General features: G+C 43.7%; 1 protein-coding gene across 1 annotated transcript in view; it reads right to left on the reverse strand.

Moving 5' to 3' along the window:
- fgf11a (fibroblast growth factor 11a) overlaps nt 1–22,069 on the reverse strand; it is a 63,460-nt gene extending 41,391 nt beyond the window's left edge. The window contains exons 1-2 of the mRNA XM_058626209.1: nt 21,831–22,069; nt 20,403–21,476 (exon numbers count right to left, since the gene is read on the reverse strand). Coding sequence (XP_058482192.1) covers nt 20,403–20,595 — 193 coding nt within the window. The 5' untranslated portion in view covers nt 20,596–21,476; nt 21,831–22,069. The remainder of the gene's footprint in view (nt 1–20,402; nt 21,477–21,830) is intronic.
- Nucleotides 22,070–23,486: the final 1,417 nt, after the last annotated feature.

Consider the following 23,486-nt stretch of genomic DNA (forward strand, 5'->3'; position numbering starts at 1 on the left):
ACGTGAGGCTGAAGATGAAGATGTCTCCAACGCTGACATTATGTCACGCTCGGCGGATGTGATTTAAAAAGGGACTGGCGTTCAATTAAAGGGCACTCACGGGTTATGCTTACAGCCTTGGACACTTGGAGCAACTGCTTTTGTGGGAGCCTGAGACTGCTGCACCCAGACTGTAATCTGTAATGTCAACATGATGTACAGCCTGGAGGTTGTCCACTGACAATGACTCTGTGGACTCACACAATGATTGTCTGAATATATACTGTAGATCCAAGCGGGCTTTTTGCTGCGCTACTGTAATCTCGCCAAAAGCAGAAGTAGTTTTTATTGCCTACGCGGCGCTGCCAGGTTCCTGTCCTTTGCCAGACAGAAGGAAATGAATAAATATACATGCTAAATATTTCCTGGCAACCTGCTCTAGACGCACACTATTTATTTGTTCCATTTGTTTTTCGTGGGATTTAATAGTGTGTGGAGAATCAACAAGACAATTGCTTTGAGAATCAGCTGTTTTCTGTGTGTTTATTCCTGTTTGCTCTTCCTTATAGTGAAACAGCAGGAAAAGTGCTGACCTTACCTTGTTCAGCAATGACCAGATTTCAGTCCACGTTTATTTAACGGCATTTTGCGTTTAACCGTGACAAAATTGTTCCCCTGGCAGCAGCAATGCCAGCCAGTGTGCGTGTACATTAACATAATTCAAGGCATATATTTAAATGCTTTCAATTCCTTTCACAGGAGGCAGATGTGTTCCCAATAAGATCATTTGCTCTCTCATCATCCTCCTCTTCCGCACATAACACTTCAGACACACGGAGCAAGAGATAAGGGGACTCTAATGAAGTTGTCTTCATTAGAGTCCCCTTATCTCTCGCTCCGATCAATTGTCCAAATCACTTCAGGGAAACACAATTTCTTATTGGGTTTTCAAATAAAGAAAATCGTCCATTGACCGTCTACACTGCTGCCCTGCATCTAACTGTGTGTTTAATATTCACGTTGGTTAATTGCTGGGTGATAACTGTTATTAGCGTAACATACCTGTGACTAAAATCTAACGTGTGGTTTGTGGAGATTCACCTTCACGTAGGTCACACTTGTCCATGAGTCATTCAATCAGTAGCATCTGGAAGTGAACTTGTTTTGTGTTTTCTTAACTGCTCTTAAATGTCTTATATGGCTCCTTTATGAGGCATCCAATAGCCCCCTAGGTCCAAATAAAGTTTTTCAGAATTAAGAATTGATTTAATGACTTTTGGCAATCTAGCGAGTAGAACTTTAGGGACCAATAGACCTGAGCACTTATTCACCAATTTGTGTTCATCAATATATTTAATCTAGAATATTGCGACATAAGTTCAAAGCGCTCGTTCACTCTTTAAATGTAAGCGTTTAGTAGTCTTTCCAGTGCCACGTTTCTCTGTTCCTCAGCTCTCAATACTTGCGCAGCCTAAAGGGACTGTAACTTAGCGGTAATTAAAAAAAAAAAGCACTACTCCCACAACGGATGCAATTAGAGACAAAATGGCTGAGGTTCCCTCCCACCACCACCACCACCTCCCCCTCCTCCTGCTCACATCACCTTCCCTCCAATTAAACTTAAAAAAGGGAGGAAGCGAGAGAGAAAATGAAGGTGTTAAGCCCATCATGGTATTGAAAACCTGCCTCCCTCCCCCAACCCGAGTTGGAGGCATCGTTATGTACACAGCGAATCTCCTGGGACCACAAAAGGAACCAATTAGTCTTGTTTTTCCTCCCTGTTGCGTGACACTAATGATTGGCCTGACGATATTCATTATGGCTTTACATGTTGGTCTGGGCCTGTGAGCCTTTGGCCAGATTCTTTGCATACTCCTCTGTACACACAGAGACTGGGTTGCTCCTCTCAAGAATCTCTGGCTCTTGAGGATTTTGGAAGATGATCTGGAGTAAGCTCTCGTTAAGCCACCCTGCTGCCAAACATCAACCTTCAGAAGAATCCCATACTCCTCCAAGAGATGCCCTCTGGGTCTGACCTTAACCTCTGACTTCCTCTAAGAGGAAGGCTGATGAGATGTAGACTGTTTTGTTATAATTAATGATGAATCCTGTAAAATAGTTAATACAGTATGGGTTGTAATTGGTTGGATAACGGCATCCGTCCATCCATCCATTCTCCCGCTTTATCCTCCACATCTCAGCTGACATAGGATAGGTGGGGTACACCGTGGTCTAACGGCATGTTTTCAATAAATGATAAAACAAAAGATTGAAGGAATACAACTGAAGTTAGTCAGCCCAAATGGCTAGCCCATGACTTAGTAGAAAGAGAACTTGGTTTACCAGGGTTACCAGTTTGAATCCCAACAGGTCAAGGACTGGGGTGCCCCTGAGCAAGGTGCCCAATCCCCCATTGATCCCCACTGATTGGGTTAATTGGACACTCCAGTTTTCTCCTAGTTCCGGAACCAAGCCTGAATAAAAAAAAATCGAATTTAATATGCGATCCACCGTAGAACCCCCCAGAAGCCGACAAAAATAAGAAAAAAAAAAGATGTTTGCAGATATTTTAACGTATTCTTTCATTTCTCTCGTCTCCATCATGTAAGTCATCCTTTCTTCTTTGGTGCTTTATTGCAGTTGGCATTCGTAGCGTTGCATTACTGCCTGCTTGTTTTCTTTCTCTCTCTTTCCTTTGTGCACCTCAGCGTTGTGCCCAAACTCAGTGCTCCTTCATCTCTTTCCTCATTCTTGTTCCTCTGTGGTGTTTTACGGCGTCTGTAATCTTGCATCACGGTCTCCCTGTGGACTTCCTTGAATCTCACCGTCATCTATAAGCTGTGCTCTGTCCCCTGCTTTTCTTTCTTTCTTTCTTTCTTTCTTTCTTTCTCCTTTCTTTTTTTTACGGCAGCTGGCATTCATGATGTTGCTTTACTGCCTCCTCCTCCTCCTCGTTCTTTTGCAGACCACAGCTGTCCTTTCAGTTTTGGTGATTTACGGCAGTTGGCATCTGCAACGTTTGCGTCATTGCCTTTACTTCTTTTTTTTTCCCTTTTTGATAAAATGAGGCCCGAGTTAGTCAGTTTCTCTCTGGCAAATGTATAGTGCATTTAGACACAAGCAAGGATATTCAAAGATTGTTTTGTTTTTGCATCCACCAGTGACTTTAGTGTCTCCGTATCGCACATACACTTTTTCTCCTTTTGTGCATGTGCTCAGTTCCTTCCATCCTTCGTGATAAGGCATAATAAACTTCTCAAAACCCAAGTCATGGTCCGTGTGCCAACATTTATCACAGAGTTGTGTTCCACGCTGCTGCAGCATAATGGAGATACACAACAGTAATAAATGAATCACTAGCAGTGAGCCAGACAGGTTGACCCGCCGATAGAAGAGGGAGGAAGAAAACTGGGACTAAAGGGACGAATGAAAGAGGTGAAATGACAGATGAACAGATGGACGGATGTAAGAGGAGCTCACTGCGCTGGCCCAAGATGGTGCGGTCTGCGCGCATGGGCTTTACACGGAGGCTCGTCTCTGAGCACATAAAGGGAATTATCCCTGTCCAGTTCAATAAAAGTGCTTGTATAATTACAGTGCAGTTTATTAACTGGAGGGAAATTGAATCCCTCTGAACTGCGACAAGAGCGCTGAGAGAAAGAGGAGGTAGATAAGCAGGTGAGCAAAGAGGGAAATTACAAAAAGAGAAACAGCAAAAAAAAAAAAGCGCTATTTGAGTTTTTCTGTTATCTCTGCAAAGCAAATTAGACTCAGTAGCTCAGGAGCTACTGTACAAACCTTGTGTGTGTGTTTTTTTTTTCTATGGCTGCTATGATTAGCTGAAGCAACTCTCTGCTCTGTAAGGAAACACCCCCCCCCCCCCCCCCCCCCCCCGCTCAATTCAATTTCCCCACTGACAAATGGCAAACTATGGCCAGTGACATTTAGTCTCCTCTGCCCACACTAAGGTGCCAATTTTCAGAACATTCCATGGCTGTTTTTATTGTGGAGTCATCGCTCTTTGGTGTCGCCATTCAAAGAGTGATTGCACTGGATGGGGAACAGCTGCTTCAATGAAATCGGAAAAATAATTAGGAGGAACATTTTGGGACCTGCGTGGCATTTCGGTTGATTGCAGAGCTGCCAACAAGAACGTAGGGAAATGAGGTAGCCACCCCTGTGCGCGCACGCGTGTGTGCGTGTGTGAATGAATTGAGTGGAGACTGGAGGAGGGACTCTCTGCAAATCAGTTTAATTAAAGAGTACCGATGCATGACATTAGATTGGAAGCCTATGGTGTAAAGGATATGATTACACAGTGAGAGAGACACATATTTGATATGGAGAAATAACGAGTGGGTGAGAGAGAGAGGGGGGGGGAGAAACAAAGAAAGACAGTTAGAGAGAGGGAGAGAGGGAGAGAAAAAAAAAACACTGCAGGAGACTTTCATGGTAGTTGTCACGTGTGGTGATGCACAGCATGGAAGTCCCATGGTGCTCCTTGGGTGTTTCCTGCATTGATAATGTGGTGGTACCCTCGGAGTCGGGCCGTGTGTGTGTGTGTGTGTGTGTGTGTGCGTTCTGCAGCCTGTCTGACACTGGGACTCTAATGAGTTGTGTCATCGATAAATTTGGTGACGAGATGCAACACAACTGCTGCAGGTAAAACACATTAACGAAAAACCGCAGTGTCCTGCATACGCGTTCATGAGCAGAACTGAAACGATGACTAGATGAATCGATTATTAATCGATTACTAAATTAAATAATAATAAATTAAACCATTTTGACAATCAATTCATCGGTTTGAAGCTTTTTTCATGATTAAAACAAGATTTCCGATTGTTTCAGCTTCTAAAATGTGAATATTTTCTTCATTTCATTTTCTCTGGATAACAAAGAAATCATTAAAAGTCAATCATTTTGGTTAGTGGACAAAACAAGACATTTGAGAACGTCATCATTTCCAGGTTTGACAAACACCGATCAACATTTTTTAAGGTTTCTAATATTTTATGGACCAAACAGATTAATCGATTATGAAAATAATCGTTAGTTGCAGCAGTACAGTAAATACTATCACGCTCACTTTATGAGAAGAATTATCTAAAGATATTTAACTGTATTTACTGAACAAATAGCTCACTGTCATTTGCTCTTTAAAGGTTGTGATTGCAAACAGAAGCTACTAGTCTACAGCAAAAGAGAAATGAGAACCTCTCTAAGGTGGTCACAGGAGACGCTTGCACTTAGTTTATGTCAGCAACCCACCAATGGCCACTGACCTCATTACGTCCATCGCTAATGTATACTTTAAATAACGGTTGCCTAATTTTGGACCCTGATTAGGGGATACAGTATGACCTGAGGCTAACAACAACAACAACTGTGCTATACTTCTGCTGATTTCCTCATTTTGGAGCTGACGCTGACATTAAAAGCACAAAAGAGTGAGACAGAGGAAGAGACTGAGGGAGAGGACGAGGAAAGACGAGGCAGATGAAAGGCGAGGTCATGTTTGGTTCCCTTGAATCATAATCGGACCGTTTTATAGATTCACATAAATAAAATAACAGAAAAAATAGGGTATAATGAGAAGTATATATTATAGCAATATGTATAATAGTGTCACATTTTATTATGTAGTATATAAATATGAATAAAAAATACCACATATGTATATTATTGTTGATTTTGTAATGTGTGTGTGTGTGTGTGTGTGTGTGCACATGAGAGAGAGTGGAATGTTCCATTGCTTTGGCCTGAAGAGGCAAAACTGCTTTGTCAGCACTTTGCCAAAGGAAGATGGAGAAGGGGAAAGGAGATGAGAACGAGCGTGTGCTCACTGTATGAAATTTGGGCTGCCCCAGAGGAAAGTTGAAAGGTACTGACAGCTCATTTGGAACATCCCACAGCAACAAACCAAACTGACCAATGAGAACAAAGCGTGCGATTATGCAGTAAACAGTCAGTTTGGTTTTTTTTTATGAATGAAGTCAATTTTTATACATAAAGATCCCAAAGCGCATGTGAAAGGAATGTCAAAGAAAGTCCGTTTTGCACTAAATGCAGCAAATCAAAAAAGAGAACCAGTGTTCAACAACTGTGTGTTATTTTTCTAAAAGTGCCCTCTGCTGGACCCCGCAGAAGTTATTTCAGAAGATCTATTGTGCTTCTAGTCTGTATGAAAGACAAGTTCCAAAGAACAGCCCAATGGGACCCAAGGGAAGGATTGAACTTGAAATATAGATAACAAAGTAAAGCACAGATACGTGAATTGTGTACTTAAGTACAGTAACAAAGTATTTGCACTTTGTGACATTACAACACTGCATGTTTGTGCAGTATTCGTAGTGAGGACCCTCATAGACGTAATCCATTCCCTAACTCCTCCCCCTAACCTTAAATTCCTAACCCTTACTCTAATCCTAACCTCATCCCTGTTCTACCCTTAGCCCTAAAACCAGGTCTTAAACCGCAAAAAGCCCTTAAAAAGATGTGAGGACCAGACAAAATGTCCTCACTTTCCCAAAATGTCCTCACTCCATATGGCCTCTACACACATACAAGAACACACACACACACACACGCACGCACACCTGCACAGTCTCTTCTCAAAAAATAAAACCCCACCTGTGTGCCTGTGTGTGTGTCCTTGTGTGTGTGTGTTCGCACAGAGACAGCAATTGGTCATTAACTAATGCAAGGTGGGAGAGCGTGTCTGCCACCGCCTGCCTCGCCAAGGTTAGAGGCCACTGACGCAAAACCACACCAGTCCCCTGCAGCGCTGCCTCTGCCTCATCCATCTATGTCAGAGTAAGGACCAAGTGCGCACACACACACACACACACGTGCACTGAGGCACACATGTAAGTATTCTCAGGTGGATTCATGCAGCTCTTAGTGTATGTCAAATGTGCACGCAATTTGTACACACACAAACACCACGCGCACACACAACACAGGCGTCCTCTTAAGACCCTGCAATGACTTCCATTGACTGGAACTGGAGAAGCTAACACAGTGTTATCCTTAACATTAACCATAACCAGTTTATGCCTAACCTTAATATAAACCCTTAGTGCACCCTTGGTAAAGGAATAGTTCACAACTCCTTAAATCAGGGGGGTCAAACGTACGGCCAGCACCAGTGGGTCCAATTAGAATCTAATAATAACGTGAAATATTATATTTTTACAGTTCCAGATACTAAGTGGTTAACTTTGGCATAATATTGTTGAAATTGCACTTGTTTTTTTCAAGAAATTTCAGGTTGTTCAATAATAAGTTTTTTAAAAAGATACTTAATTAAATGTAAAATAAAGATTTTAATAAAGATAAAGAGAATAAAGATGAACCTTTTTAAGTTCTTGTTGTAGGTTGGTCATAGGTTATTATGCTATTATTTGACTGGTCCATCCCCAATTGAGATTAAATTGTGCTGTATGTGGCCCCTGCCTTATATGGACCTCCTGGGTTTGTGTGTTTATAGGTCGTAAATTCTGTGTTCTGTGTTTTTATGATCATTTGTTCATAAAAACAAGCCAAGCTTTGATGCATTTCCAAATTTGACGAATTCCATCCGAATTCGTCAAAAAAGAAAACAAAAAAGTAGCTCGCCTCCCCTCTACACAGTTTGGTTGTGTTTCCATTACAAAATAGTACCTCCTCAATGGGGGCGGAGTCATCACTGCACGGCTGCATGAAACTGCCGGGACACAAACGAGTGACTTGTAAAGCAGTTATTTTCAATGTACTGAATCATTAGAATCAGTCTCGTTTTTTTAACTGATCTACAGTTCCGCATTGTTCACTTTGATTCTTGTGTCTGGACGTCTTGCTCATGACTATCCCTGTTAACATCCCCAATCATAAATCAAATCGTAGCCCTAAACTCAACCAGTTGTGCTGATCTCAAACCAGACTGTTTCATTCTACAAATAAAAGCTCAGCATCTTTTTGCAATGTGGCCAGTCTGTGTCCTGTGTCACCTGCGCTGTTTATTTCCTCCACCTGTGCTTTGCTGAGTCGAATTACGCCAAAATGAAGTGATGCCATTGGAGAGCACCTGTAGATCTGTAATTGGCCATATTTGCCTCTTATGGCTCCAGAGGGGATATTTCCTGTTATCTGTGTGCGTAGGTCAGCACTTACCAAAGAAAAGTGTCGCCATAACAGAAGAGTGTAAAGAAAGCTGCAAGACACGAGGTGTCATTAAGAGCGGGAGAGGAAGGGAGCACTTAAGTGAGAGAATAAGTGAGAGTGCAACAGAGATAGAGATGTTGATGATGAGGAGAGAAAACCTGTGTGGGTGGAAATGTTTGGTTCCTTGCCATTGAGTCTTTTCATCAGTGCAACATCAGGGCCATTGGTAATTGATCTCTCTGCTCGCCTCCCACCTTTCTCCCTGCCTCTGTGATCACCCACCGCTGCTCCCTCTCGCCTCATCTTGGTTTGCCTCTACGTCCCTTGTGTCTTTCATCTCCCCGCATGTCTTTGTCTTTCCTCTCCTCTGTCCTTTTCACCACGACTTTCCCACCCTCGCTTATCCATCCTCTCCCCCACCCCCCCCCGCCCCCTTTTTGTTCCTCCACGTCTCTTTGTCCTTTCTTCCTCCCCCTCAGGTGAGTTCAGGTCCTTGCCTTGATCTGATTTTGCACTTGGGTGGGTGGGATCCTCCAGCTGACCCTTGCAGTAATTAACATGAGTATCGGAGGGTCCTGGGATACTGAAAACCTCTGATTCAGCCTCTTCTCCGGTACAAGAAAAAAAAAAAAAACAAGATAAAAAACTGGAAACGCAAACAAATTTCCGTCTTTGTTGAGTTCCTTCCTTAACCTCCTTTGTCAGAAAACGAGCAGCAGCTTATTTTTTTGTGTCGGTTTGCAATAGTGCACGCGGAATTTCCGTGTCAGCACGAGCTGCTGTTTCATCGTGTCTGTGACTCTCTCTCTCTCTCGCTCTCTCTGTGAGTTTTTGTTTAGTCTCCCTGAATAATTAAATCATGTTTCTGGGGACTTCCCAACCTTGCAGCCAGACGAGAATGTCCTTACTGAATTCCTGATGAATGCTAGGGCGGCAAAGATAATTGCAAAATGATCAAAATGGCAATATCCAAATCTAAAGACACTGCAATTTTAGTAGTGTATCATCAAATCAAATTCTGCAGTGCTGCAGGGATTCACTGGCCCAAAAATGTTGCTTTTCAGATGAGACCAGCTCTAATGAATAGCCCCATTGATTCAATTATTTAATACCTGAGCATGGTGTTAACAGTCTGGTTATGGTCATGATACTGAACTGTCGCACATTATTGATTATTGGCTGGATGTCAATCATTAATTCATTCATTCGATCATCTTCTACCACTTTATCCTCCACACGGTGCCAATCCCAGCTGACATCCTGTCGGGCGTAAGGTGGGGGTACACCCTGGACGGTTCACCAGTCCATCACAGGGCCACATAGAGACATATAGAGACACATAGAGACACACTCTAAATTGACATATGGTCAATTTTGCTTCCAAATCCCCAAAATCTGCATGTTTTTGGACTGCAGGATGAAACCAGAGAACCCAGAGAAAACTATCTCAATTATCTCATTACAGGACACCAGTAAACCATTTCTGCAGGAAATGAAGTATAATATGTTTTGAATAGGACTGACCTTGAGTCTTCTCTTATCTGAATTTTGTCCAAATCCTACTACGCTTTCTCAACCAGTCTGATCCCCTGTGTTCCAGACCTGCACTACACCCCCTCTACCCTCTCTTTTGTGTCTCTGTCATGTCATTGTATTTTATCTGCCCGCGTGTCCCTCTCTGATCTATGTTCGGCATGTATCATAAGTAACCTCGTCGTCTTTCCGTTCATTTGTTTCTCACATCTCTGTTTGCTCGTGAGGAAAACAGAAAAACACGGCAAGGAGAACTCCTCTCCTTTTGTCAAGAGTCTCCCTCCCTCCCTTTGTCTTTGCGTCTTTCTTGATTTATGCTCGCCATCTCCGACTCACTCTTTCACCCTCTCACCCCCTTTTTTTTTTCTTTATTCCTTTTCCTTATCTCCGTCTCCATATCCACTCCCTCTCTCATTTTCTGAGACAGCTGCTTTTGTTTCTCTCTCCCTCTCTCTCTCTTAGACTTCATCACGAGGCCATTCATCGGAGCGTCCAATCATTAAGCTTAAAGAACACAGACTAAAGAAGTTCAGCTTTTCTAATTAATCCACCTTTTTTTTTTCTTCTTCTTTTTTTTTTGTTCTTCTTCCTCATTCAACACTTTTCTCAACGTTTTTTCTAAGACTAGATGATGCTCGGGGGCCACACGGTTGGTGTAGAGGTGAACTCCGGGAAACCAGAGAATCAGTGTCTTTGTCACCAGGGAGGAGAGAGTTGGGAAAATGCCTCTACATAGTTTCCATTTTTTGGCCTGTTTTTGCACATTAAGACACAAATTCAAACAAAGGTTACTAATATTCAAAGTCACATTTGTTTGAGTTCAAAACATATTATGTGTTATACTCAAATTTCGAATTTAACACGCCAAAGCTGGTGTTCATGTACAACCACAGTGTTTTTTTTTGCTGAATAATACCTTTTAGTTAGTTTTTTTTCATTTGAAAAAAATGCAGTAAATGAAGTTATACTGGAAAAATGGGCAAAAGCACTCATGTGGAGGATAAAGCGGTAGAAGATGAATGGATGATGCTTGTTGATTACTTGACATTGTAGTAAAAAAAAGTGTTTCCCCTGAGTGGAATGATTTGGTACACTTTTTTTTAACTTTTCTATAAGGAATCATACCAAAATAATTGGCCACAACGGTTCCATTTTTGGCACCCTTCCTTGGGGTACCAGAGTAAAATGGTACAACCTGCTCCACCCATGAAAGTCAGCTGATTGGGCGACAGAAAAACATCACTTCTCATACAAAGCTTGACGTCTTGTTGAGACAAATGGCCACAAATAAACAGGATGTCGACTCTTCTTAGCTCGAGTCTTTGTATGGCTGTTTGTGTTTTGACCTTGATCTCTTTTCTGGATCACAGCGTCCGACACGTCGTAATTCGATTTTTACAAACGTCGTCTTGGTGTTCTTTGTCATTCAACACTTCATTTTTCATCTCCACTTCGGCCATTTCCAGAACACGTACATTTGTCCTTGCTGCTCAGTCAAGTTGTTGGTTTTCAGCCTCGTGCAAAGTTTACATCAGTCTCGTGCAGAAGTCACATGATCCTCTGTGTAACCAAAAATATGACAAAAGTGGGAGGCTGGTAAAGTTTTAGCAAGGTTGCACTTCATCACTTTCATCCCCATTGATTTTCCTAAAAGCTAAAGTTGGACTGCAGCGATAGCGAGGAAGCGAGCGAGAGGTGTGATTGGTCAGGAGCGGCGGTGGAAGCGCTGTGTTTTTGAAGGCACCCGCCCCTTTTTCCCTCGCCTTCCTATGAAGGATGAGGCTGCTGGCGGTTTGGAGATGATTGATGGTCCCTGTAAATATGGCCATTACTATGTAGGCTCTCACTGCCTTTATTCCCATTATTCATTGTCAGCCGGGGCCACCATGAGCCCCCCAATTTAATGCAATTTAGCTTTGCACTTAAATGTGAATGTTGAAACATGAGAACAGACGAATAAGGCCGCTTCCTCGTCCACAATGCTGTTTAAAAGGTGCTACTGTCTGTATATGTTAGAAATGAATTATATCAAAACATAAAATGTGGCCTCACTGATCAAAATGGTGCAGATACATTATTATTACACTATAATTAAAGTTGAACATTGTAGTGTTATAAGCATGTCATAACTGATTCAGGACTGTCTTGTCTAAACTGAAAACTTGACACAACTGTTATAGACACAATCTGCTTTATCTATTTCTACCTCACCTACCATTTGTCCTTTCTGTCCCCCACCTCTTTCCTTTCACCCCAACCGGTCGAGGCAGATGGCTGCACAGAGATTTCCTCCTGTTAAAAGGGATTGTTTTTGCCCTCTCCACTGATGCCTACTTCTTGCTCATTGTTGGGTTTCTCTTCTCTCTATACTATTGTAAAGGTTTTTGCTTCACTATGTACAGAGCCTTGAGATAATGTATGGCCTGAGTTGGCGCTATACAAATAAAATTGAATTGAAAAGCATATTCACAAAATAAATAGCTCTTGAACACTCTGTACTCCAAGTGCTGAACTTTATCAAACCTAAAAAGCCTCACCACTGCTCTCAAAAACGTCTTGACCAGTGGAGGAGAAATGCATCGCCGTCAGTCTTTCAGAAGAAAAAACTGCTTTCACTGCGATATGGACACTCTACATACAGTATCATACTTCACTTGTTTTCATCTCAGTATTGGATGTGTTATTGCTTATGTGGCTGCTGCCATGCATTTACCTTTGGCTGCCATAAATGCTGGGAGATGAAATAGTAGCAGTTGTAAAATCCATATGTCCATGGATTAATAGCTCCGGGCTCTCGTGTTAGTGGTGAGAAAGACAATATTAGAGTCAGTGGGGAGTAACAAGCTTATTAACTCGAGAAAGCTGAGAAGTGTTCCCAGGACTAGTGAGCAGAGCGGCAGCAACCCGTGCAGGAATTTGCCCACAGTGCGTGAGCTGATCAGAGAGAATTAGAGACTGACATTGACCTTTTGTCCAGTGGCTGATGAATGAACAACTGTATCCTACACTGGTTGTTGAGTTTTAAACGGTATATGCACATGAAGAACAACAGTGCAGAGGAGTTCAATCCAGATGTTTCAGTGACAGCAGTGCAGACACAGACGAGAAAGATCACGGCCGTTTCTGCTGCTCGTCCTTTAAAAGGTGATTATTTGGAAGTAAAAAAATGCGAGTGTTCCGTGTTGCCGCCTGTCAGACAGCGCGGAGAACAGCGTGTCAGACAGTCGACTGTGAGAGTTTTGTGTTACAAAATGACTGTTCAGTTCAGCTCGACAGCTCAAGGAATGAAAAGACTTTCAATTTTCTTTCTTTGACAATATTTATTTTTCAAAAGAAAGGCTAGTTTGGAAGCTTTCCATTTGTAAATAAATGTCTACTCGCTGCCTGCATGATTTCATAGTTTGTCTCGGATGTTTTTGCTGCTGTTTTCTTTTCTTTTTTTTCTCAGTGGGTTGTGGAATAATGGCGATCATAAATCTATTTCTCGCAAGAACCAGTAAAACTCGGAATGCCGCTGAACGGAAGCTGCTTCTTCACTACGATGCAAAAGTTCAAGAGGCTAAATCAACTTCTTAACAACAACGGGGAGAGATTCTGGGCAGCGACGAATTTAGTTTTTATTGGATGGAGTTTCAAGTGTATGGAGTGCGGCAATATGACCTTCAAACATAAATATTGTTTTGCCGTTTCTTTCATTGAAGAGAGTGACAAATTCCCATTTTGACTCGAATAGTAAGGATGACGTCACAGTTGTGTGGAAACCATGTGCTGCTGTGAAGTCTTCATTCACGCTGATGTCGTACAATTGTGGTAATATTTCTCAATTATCGTTGGACATCTCATTTTATTTTCCCACTTTCACAGAACACATATAGAAAGTACAAAAATATACACTACTGCGATATAAATACAAAGTACACAACGTAATGTAAACTGAATAAACAAAAGCGATGAAGAAGGGTTGTCACAGAAAATGGCTGACTCAAACTTCTCTGAGCTACCGATGAGCAAAACCACTCAGCTGCACCACTTGCAACAGGTGTAACGCTGTCGTGCTTCCAGACAATATTCCCGAAATTCCAAAGGGTCTAGTATGAGAACACAATTGTTGTCACTCTGAGCATTTTCAGGAATTTCTTTTGCCAGCGCTCTGGTTAAATCTCCAGAGAGTGAGGCCCACGTGAGAACACAGCAGGAAAAATCTCCCAGCGAGCAACTGTGTGTCCTGATTCTGACACCGTCTCCAACTCCAACATAATTTAACGGTAGAAGTAAAGCCCCAGTTTTAAAGGAACTGAGAGCAACAGACGTTCCTAAAATGTGCCAGTGTGTGTGTGCATGCGTGTGTGTGTGAAGGCTGCGAAGGCTCTGGCTCGTCTCCAGCGTTACAGATTGGTGGCCACGTTAAAGTGAAGGACACGTTGCGCACCTGTGCTTTTGTGCACCGCGGGGCAACAGCACACAGGTAGACAGGGTGCTGCAATCAGCAAGGTGCCCCGCATGCTTACTATAAACTGTGTGAGCTGTAGATCCACATTCAAATCTGCATGTGTGTGTTTTAAAAGCTCAAACCATCTACAGTGTGTGTGTGTGTGTGTGTGTGTGTAGTATATAATGTTAAACTGAATGTCACTGGGATTTGCCGCATTCATCTCCAAAACAAAACAGATAGAACATAAATATATGTTCTATCTCTTCACTGTGACATAATAGATGTTCTCTCTACATATATATATATATATACATATATATATATATATATATATATATACTGTATATACATATGGCAGGGAGTCTCGCCTCTGCTGTCTGTCTCTAGAAGCGTGCCAGCTACATTATTCAGTATTGTTCATGTAGTGAGTGGGCAACGGCACTTTAAGTCCAGTCACCGCTGCATGTTTAAGTGCTGCAGCGGACCCGCGGAACAAAGAGAGGAAATCAAGTAATGTGGAGAGAGGGTGACAACGAGGCATCGAGGAGAATTTAAATTTGAAACTGTATTAGCCTTTCTTATAATTCATCATCTCACTTTTTTTTTCTGTACTGTGTAAAAGTACAAAGAACAAACAATTGCTTAAGTTAACGGAGTCCTAATACGATATCTGAACGTAACACTTGCAGTATTTTCATTGTTTGAAAGCAAAATCCTAATTATCTTCAAAAAAAACAATGCACTTTATCTGCTAAACTACACGAGGTGGAGTTTTTTAGGCCCGTTCTTCCTCATTAAGACTAACCAATAGCAGCTAGCAACAGCTAATGCTCTTTAATTACTCTCCACACTAAAGGCTATAGAATATTCTACGTCTACTAGAGCTGTAGAGTTTCTAACCCTTACCCTAACGCCTGTTTGAGCTTCCTTCATGAAGCCTCGACTGTTGGTCAGTGAATGGGACACCACCGTCGGGGTTCCTCAGTCTCTGTGATCTAAGTAAATGAACAGGTAATCACCATTACGCTGCTTTATCTGCGTCATAGTGATCGCCTTAAAAAGAAGCTGATGCATGTTTTACTGTCCTCGGCATGTTAACGGTGTGATTTAAACAATGGAGATTGATTAAAGGGACAGTGCTCTCTTTCTGCAGGGAAATGTGACATTGAGGGAGGCCAGGTTGAATGGGGGTGGGGGCGAGAGAGAGAAGAAGAGCACTCAAGACAGTGATTCCCTGCGGAGGAGTAATTGTTTGATGCAAAATAAGATATTGAGTGCTGGAATACATATGAACGTGTGTGTGTGTGTTGGGTTTATCTCAGCCAGAGGTCGTTTGAAGAGCACAGTATCCAGATCTGAAACCTTTCAGCCTCATTGCCCTGCTCTGGTTGCGTGCTGGTGTTCTCGGCACCGCACTGTGCCGCGGCCGTGCCAAGAATGCACCGTACTGAGTCTGAGCAGCTCACCTCACTCTCGCCAGGGCACTGCGGCGCCATGCAAACCTGTCCTCACCAACTCTCTCCCTCTCCCTCTCTCTTGACATGATAATGAAAACATCAGCAATAATAGCATACGAAGCAGCGAAAGCAAATGGTGGTTTCCTCTGTCAGTCATTTGGGCGTGGGGGTGCAGCCACAAATCCACAGCAGTGGGTACGTGCCAATATTTCTTTGAGGTGTGAGATGTTTTTTGTCTATCTGTCGCCGAAGGTTTGTCTGTCATCTGTTTCCTCTTCAACGGAGGTGATTTCCATGCGGAATATTAGCCGAAAAAAGACAAAAAAAAATGACTGTAAAAGGTCAACTTCAGGTTGTGCAGCTGTTCATGTCTGCCTCTCCTCTCCCATCATGAAACAACGTCTAAGCTAAGCAGAATATGTTTTGCCTCCATAAATTGGCCTGTAATTGTATTAAAAATAATAACGTAAGAGAAAAGAGAAAATGGTTGACACTTTAAAGCTGCAGTGCGTAACCTTTTTGTGATTATTTGCCTGTCTTTGGTCTTCATGAACAGGAAGGATGTCACATTATTGTTATACGGCTTCTTTATTAGTAGTAGTATTCTTTATTTTTAAAGGAACCTACTGGTTAAATCTTTATAGATAGAAATATGAAGACGCCTCTTGTGATGGAAGAGCAAAATGCAACCGAGCGTTTAGAGCTCCATACATTAGACGTGCATCAGACGAGCTGCCGATCCATTAACAATGGAGCCGCGGTTACATAACATGGCAGCACAATAGTTACAGTATCTCTGCCATTGTAGCATCCAGTGAGTAAGTGACTGGCCCAAAGACAAGATGATTAGACACATGGGAATATACAGCGAGAGGAAAGAGACAGGCTGACACAGAGGGAGACGGAGAGAGGGAGAGAGAGAGACAACAAGAAAGCCAGATGTCCTTGAGATGATAAGTGTGTGGTGTGGCAAGGGGACAGAGTGATCAACGCTGTGGGAGAAAGGGAGGCGAGATAGGGAGCGGAGGAGAAAGCCGGTCAGAGGATAGACTGAGAGGAAGAAGGAGAAAGGGGAGAAAGCTCAGACATGCAGAGAGGAAGAGAGAGACAGTGCGAGATATAGTCGTCACTGGTGTGGCTTGTCCACAGTGTTCGCTCTCTGAGGCAGTAAATCGCCCCAGTTCAATGTGTGCTCTGCAAACGCTGCCACACATTATTGATAAATCAGTGTGTGTTAATGAGAGGAGCTGATGTGACCTGATGAATCACAGCACAACACAGAGCCTCGCTCTCACACACACACACACACACACACACACACACACAATCTGAGAGTCTGGCCGAGGTGCGTGCTCTGACTACTGTCACACTGTCATTTGTCATTTGTCTCAGACGCGCACATATTTTCACACGCACGAACCAATTTGCAGTAGCTGGATGAACACTTGGCCCCCGTGCTGCAGTAACAACTCAACAGTGTTATTCCATCCTGTTAACAGAAGAGAGGGGGGCTTCCACTGCAGCTCCAGCAGCCAGTCCGAGCACAACACGCGCTATTTCGGGTTTCACTTTGATATGGAATACGTGGCTTAACGCGCTCATTAGATCATATCTGTCCTACAGTACACGCACACACACGCACACACTCACACACTCACAGCTGGAGCAAAAAAAAAAAAAAGATCTCTCTCCCACTCACCCTGTATCTTAATTATCATGGAATCTCATCATTTGTTTGTGTGTTATGTTGAATATGAAAGTGTGGGTGTGTTTTGTGTTTTGAACACTCGTAATTACTTATGTGGGTAATATGAGATTAAGTGTGTGTACATCTGCTCAGTTTGGTGTGTGTGTGTGTGTGAGCACGGATAAGCTGACCTTGTTATAAGCTGAGTGGGCTGTAATGCTGGGGCATCATTAGTATGGGTTACGCGCAGGTTATTGTTCGTGTGTGTGTGATGATGTGAGAGCGGCTGTAAGAGGGGCCGGTATGTGGGTCAGGCTGGGACACACAAAAACATGTCGCCCATCGGAAGGTGGGCAGCGAATGTTAAAAGGACACAAACAGTCTTATACTCCTTTGCTAAAATAGCCTTACATGAACAAATATAAAGCAACGTGGAATCGTCTCGTCAACATCTACACACAGAATCGCTCAGTGGTCTGCAAATAAAGTCTTTTTGTTACCAAGAGTGATTTTCTGTGTCAGTGATCAGCCTCACTGATGAATTTAAAATGATAAAACAATAAGAGAAGAGAGTTGGTACCTGTTTAAAGTTACACCACTGACCCAGAAAGACCCAGAACACTATTGTTGCTCTGATGAAACTTTCCATAGAGTGTCATCGAATTGCTATGATGCTATTGACTTTTTTTTCCCCCCTCTGCCTGTTGAGAACAGTGGTAGTCAGTGATTGACTTACACTATGTCATTTCTGCCACTAGGGGTTTCTCAGTGAAAGAATAATGACAAAAGACCTAGTTTGATGATGTCGGGTAGCAGCGTGGGATCATGGGAATTCTTGTAGTCTGTGCTTTTCCTTTTTTTCACAGCTTCAGTGACAGAACATGCAGCAAACGCCAATGAGAAGTTGTGATCCATCTGTGACAAATACACACAATCAAATAAGTGCTCAATGTTTCCTTCCTCACTCTGGCGTTTGTGTTTGCCCCAGAGGTTATAGCGGAAATGATAAAGTGGGCGAAAAGGAGACCAAAATAAAACACGCCATTACCTTGAATAGAAATACGGTTTTCTCTGGATTTAAAGAGTATTTGGGTTCTCTGCGAACACAGCTAAACACAATTTATAACATCTTCTTGGAAGACTATTTGAAAAGGAAAAGTCAACAGAACCGAACTGAATGCTACAATGGTGGCCATTAGGAAAAAAAAGAAAGAAAGATGACCAAAAAGCTGGAATAAAGCACTGGATAGAGAAATATCCAATAGCTGCCACAGATTGTCAGTAGAAACAATAAAAATCCCGCCACAGGCAAAGTGAAGGCAAGCTGTAAACAGGCCACCGAAGTCCTGCCAGAAGGAGGATGAGGAGGCACAGAAATATTTGAGTTCTTTATTCCTGGCCAAGGGTCAAAAGTGGCCTCAGGCTGAAGCTCAGAGAGAGGGGGGGGGGAAGGTCAGCAGTGTCCTCCATATACTGAACACACATGCAGAGACTCCTTGACACAATGATATGAAGATGTGCACTGCCACACTCCGGACTCAATTCAGACTCCTGTAACAGCAACTGCACTTTACCATAATAAATCCATAAGGAGTGTGAGAAGCACTGAGGCTATCGGGATGGAAATGGTTTCAAAGAATGGACGTGTGGCCTTCTCTCAAAGACCTGGCACTGCCGCGACCCGTCCGACATATTTCACAACGGCAATTACAATATGGAGAGGCGGCCGCCTGTGTGGCAGACGCCGCTTCCCACATTAGAGGCTTCTCAAGTAATTATCATGATGAACCTTGCACTTATAGGTACTAAATAAAAGAGAACACACACACACACACACACACACACATGGTCTATACTGTATGTGTGGGAGAGCAGGAAGGCAGATGATGGTGAGGTAAGGACACGCACAAATCTGATGGCACAAGTTAAAATGAAGCTAATGAAGCGAAGACTCCCATAGAAACTCGGTTTTATAACAAAAACAAACACTGATTGTTTGATTAATTACCATTGATTTAACATTGTAACACTGTATGAACCCAAATTGAAGCCAATAACATCAACAATATGACGTGTCTGCAGTGGTCACACATCAGATCTCTTCATCCAGCTCTTCTTCTACACCTCCCCTCATTTATGTAGAAGTTGAATAGAAGACGTTCGCCAGTGTTACCTTGTGAAGAAGAGGAGGAGCTGTCTCTGGTGCTCACTCTATAATACCCGTCGATCTCCTACCTCGCTGCACTCTCTGTTGTGTGTGTGAGAATTTTTGGACTGAGACTCGCTGTGGTTACAGTTTAAAGGTCCAGGGTGTGAGAAACAGTGACCCCAGCTGGTGAAACCGCAGAACGCAACAAATCCTCCGTTAACCGAGTAAACTCTCTTTAATAACTCGTTCCCTCTTCTTTGTTAGCGTCGTTAGCCGCCGTTTCACAGACGGCGCAGATACTTTGCCAAAAGTACACCATTTTTTTTATTTTAAAGCAATTATACGCTTTAACAAACATAATTTGAGGTTTTTCCGCCCCTCCCCCCCCAAAAATAAAGCATTGCCACCCTCATTACACTCTTCAGTAAACAATTTCACAATTACATACAACAGACAAGCATACAAGTTGAATTAGGCCACACTGTGTTTCACTTGCCTTGAGGGAAGCAGAGGGAGAATAATGTCTCCCAGAATCACAAATGAGTCGCCGCTTGACATTTTCATGTCACCATAAATCACTGTATGTATGAGACAAGTTTGTTGTGTGCTTACAGATCACCAGCATGAGTGTGGATGTGTTGACAAGCACCTCAAAAAGTCATCACCGTGGTCGGAGCACAGGATGTGTCATGTCTCTGGTACAGATTGGTGTGTATATTAAGCTGAAATCCACTCTGTCTTTTTCCTGTGCTGTAGTACAGGACATGTTGTGCAGCTAGCAGGAAGACGGGCTGGGATGTTTCCTAGATTTGGATTAAGAAGGGAACTGAACTAGAAATTACAAACATGGGATGTTCTCTATTAAGGCTTTACGGTTGAGGATTAATCTGTAGTCTGCCAAGTCTTCATCAAAATCCAGTTATCTATTGCAGGCAGAAAATAGCAAAGAAGAAGGGAAGATGAACAAGGTGCAGGATGGAATGGAGGAACTGAAAACAGAGAGGTTCATGGGAAACTCACCTGGTCTTTTGTCCATTTTTCTCCCACGACTGCCACATAGTCGAACCTTGGATATTAATATCAGGATTTGCTTCTGGCAGAGTGACTTGTTGCTTTTTGGGCAAGGCTTGCGCTTGCTGGCGACCTGCCGGTTTGCCTGGGGGTCCTTGACCTCCCTGCGCTGGCGAATGAGGGAGCTGGCAAGAGCGGCCATCTTCCCAGGGTTGACCCTGTCGCCGCCTCACCAGCCTCTGATGGCTTGGTGGCGCCCAGGTGTCGGGGGGTACCGTGGGCCACCCCCCTTCCCACTCACCCAGGGCGACAGAGCACCGCTGATGGAGGGGTGCAGAGCGGAGGAGCGGGCTTCTGAGGTAGGACGGATGTCACAGGGAATCAGGCAGAGAGGAAGGAGGGAGGAAGAGGTGGTGGGAAGAAGGGTGGATGTTTCAAAGGCCCATCCAAAACAGATGACTGTCACTCACTGGTGTTCGGATTGATGACTGCTTGCCTTTAAATGCCTCTCTTTTTTGTCTGTGTCTGATTGGGATTCAGGTTCAGGGGAAGCCTTGGTATGTCACTGCTCCTCATATGGGACAATTCATGTTGTCATCTGTCCAAACACCAGCACCCCAATGTCCCCCCCTCTGTCTCGGTCCAGATAAACCCTTAGCCTCCTCCTGGGGGTCTTGTAAAGTTTGACTCAGTCCTGCATGAAAGGGTTCAGCAGCACATCTGTTGGCCGCAGAAACAAAAATGAATGATAGTCCTTGGTCGGCTCAGTCCACTAGATCAGGACGCTTATCCAGTACATTGGGATGCAAAACGTCCCAGTACCAACTCTCCAAAATAAAACGAGTGACACTGTCGGGACACCCTGCGGATCTTGTTCTCTTTCTTCCTCACCTGTAAAATTTCTCCGTCTGAAAAATGTGACAGTGGTGGAAGAAGTAAGGGCAGTCCAACCTGAGGTGCCAGCTCCACAAGCTGGGACAAAGATGAAGGGTTGTGGACGGACGCCGCAGGACGGAGTGTGTGGCTTGTTTCCTTGCCGTCTTCTCAAGCTCTCCTGGCATCACCCTTGCGTTCACCCACACCCTGAGAGAAGAAGGGAAAGAGACAGAGGCTTGATGAATCGAGCATTTCCCAGAGATAGAGGTGACATTCATGAACAACGGAGCGCGACGATAGAGAGATGGGGACTCTGAAAGAAAGAATGAAAGAAAGAGGGAGGGAGTGCAGTCTATGTATCCCTCCTGTCAGACTGGGCTCTCAAACTCTCTCGGCAGCGCACTACACCAGAGCAGAGCCCAGCGCTGTGTCCTTCAGCCGTGCGTGCCACCTCACAGTTGGGAGAAGGGGGGATGAATGAATGGAGGGAGAGAGGAGAGGAGATGAGGTGGGGTGAAGGGGGGATAGGGGAGGAGGTGCTGGCAGGTAGCCATGCCTTACGGTAGACGCTTGTCCTGCCGGCGCTCATGTGTGAGTCTCCACCAGTGGGTGACAGTAGTCCAGCGTGTCCGGCTCCACAGTGCGTGTCCATGTGTATGCGAGGGGGGAAAGTGTGAGACACATCTCAGCCTCGGCTCACACGTGCGAGGGAGTGTCTACATGAGCGTGTGTAAAAGAGCGGCACAGTGTGAGTGTGTGGAACAGCGTGTATGTGTCTCTTGCTTGTCTCTGTTCACATTGAATTACAGAGTGAGCGATTGCAGCCTGTTCCACTCTCTCTCTCTCTCTCAGACTTGCATACACTCACTCACTCTCCTCCTTCTCTCAAAATCATTTCCCTAAACCCTCCCCTTTGCTCTTTCTTCTCCCTCCCTTTTCTCCTCCCCTGCTCTTACTGAAATCCCTTCAAACTCCCCAGCTCTCCCGTGGACCATCATTCTGTTCGTTCACCTTACTGTACGGTCACCTTCATCTCTGATGTGATGCTGTCTGCAAGAGACAAACTCCATGCCGCCGTTCCTTGAGCTCGTAGATGTTATGACTCAGTTTTGAGTCACGTCGCATCACTGTCGTCACATCACGCCTGCATCTGTCAGAACATCACTGAGTCACAACATGGCATGTGTAGCAGACAATCAAGTCCAATAGAGACAGTTCGGTCAGAATCAGTAACTGCAGGTTTATTGTGTGTGTGATGGTATTTTTTTTATACAAAAATAAGAAACTCTTGACTCTCCTGACCTCTTTCTTATAGTTCTGTTAGTATCTGCTTTTAAAAACAATGCAACACGACTCTAAAACAAATGAAAGTCTTGTGGTGGATCTGTTGCATATACGTTTTCATTCACGTGCCTCAGCTTTCACAGAAAATATGTGATGTATAACAGTTCTGTGTAGGGAAATTTCACCCTTGAAGACTAAACTATGAAAACCTCGGGCAGCAGTTGACCCAACTGTCGTGTTCCGGTTCCCTGAATCCGTTCTTTTTCGTTCTTTATTGTGAAATATTTGCTTCACTGTAAGAGTCCTGACATTTAGTTGCATACGGATAAGCGTTTAAAAACGATATTCCGACTTGTCAAAGGCAAACACTATGTCAATCTCACAACACAACTGCAAGACCCTCACCGTGAACCTATTTGTGATCCAAGGTTTACATTCCGCTGTGGTGACAGCAGAGCAAAAAAATGTCTCATCATCCCCGGAGCAGTAATTTCTCCCCCGAGAAGGCAAATGTAAAATGAAAGTGAGATTCGGTGATTGCAGCCAGACCTGCCACTGGGCTCCCCCTTCCCATTTTTTTTTGCTGGCCAAGCAGGAAAGGAGAAGAGAAAACCCTGCAGGATTTCCCTCACGCACACATTCAAACACCCCCGCACACACACAGTCACCTATCGCTACCGTATTGCAGTTTCCTGAGCTGTTAAATTACGTAATTATCTCTCTGTTGCTCCCTGTCTTGTCTGCTTACTGCACCATGGCCTTTTTTTTACCCAAACCCCACCCAAGGGCGAACCCTACAAAGACAACCCCCCACCCCAACCCACCCCACAATCCCCACTAGTCTGACTCCCAACTCTTAAATCACACAATGGTCTAGCGCTGAGGCAGACAGTCCAAACCAAGCAGCTTCCACACCTCCTTGTTCTTTCATAC

Source organism: Solea solea, chromosome 3, assembly GCF_958295425.1.
Source record: "Solea solea chromosome 3, fSolSol10.1, whole genome shotgun sequence".
Classification (NCBI taxonomy): domain Eukaryota; kingdom Metazoa; phylum Chordata; class Actinopteri; order Pleuronectiformes; family Soleidae; genus Solea; species Solea solea.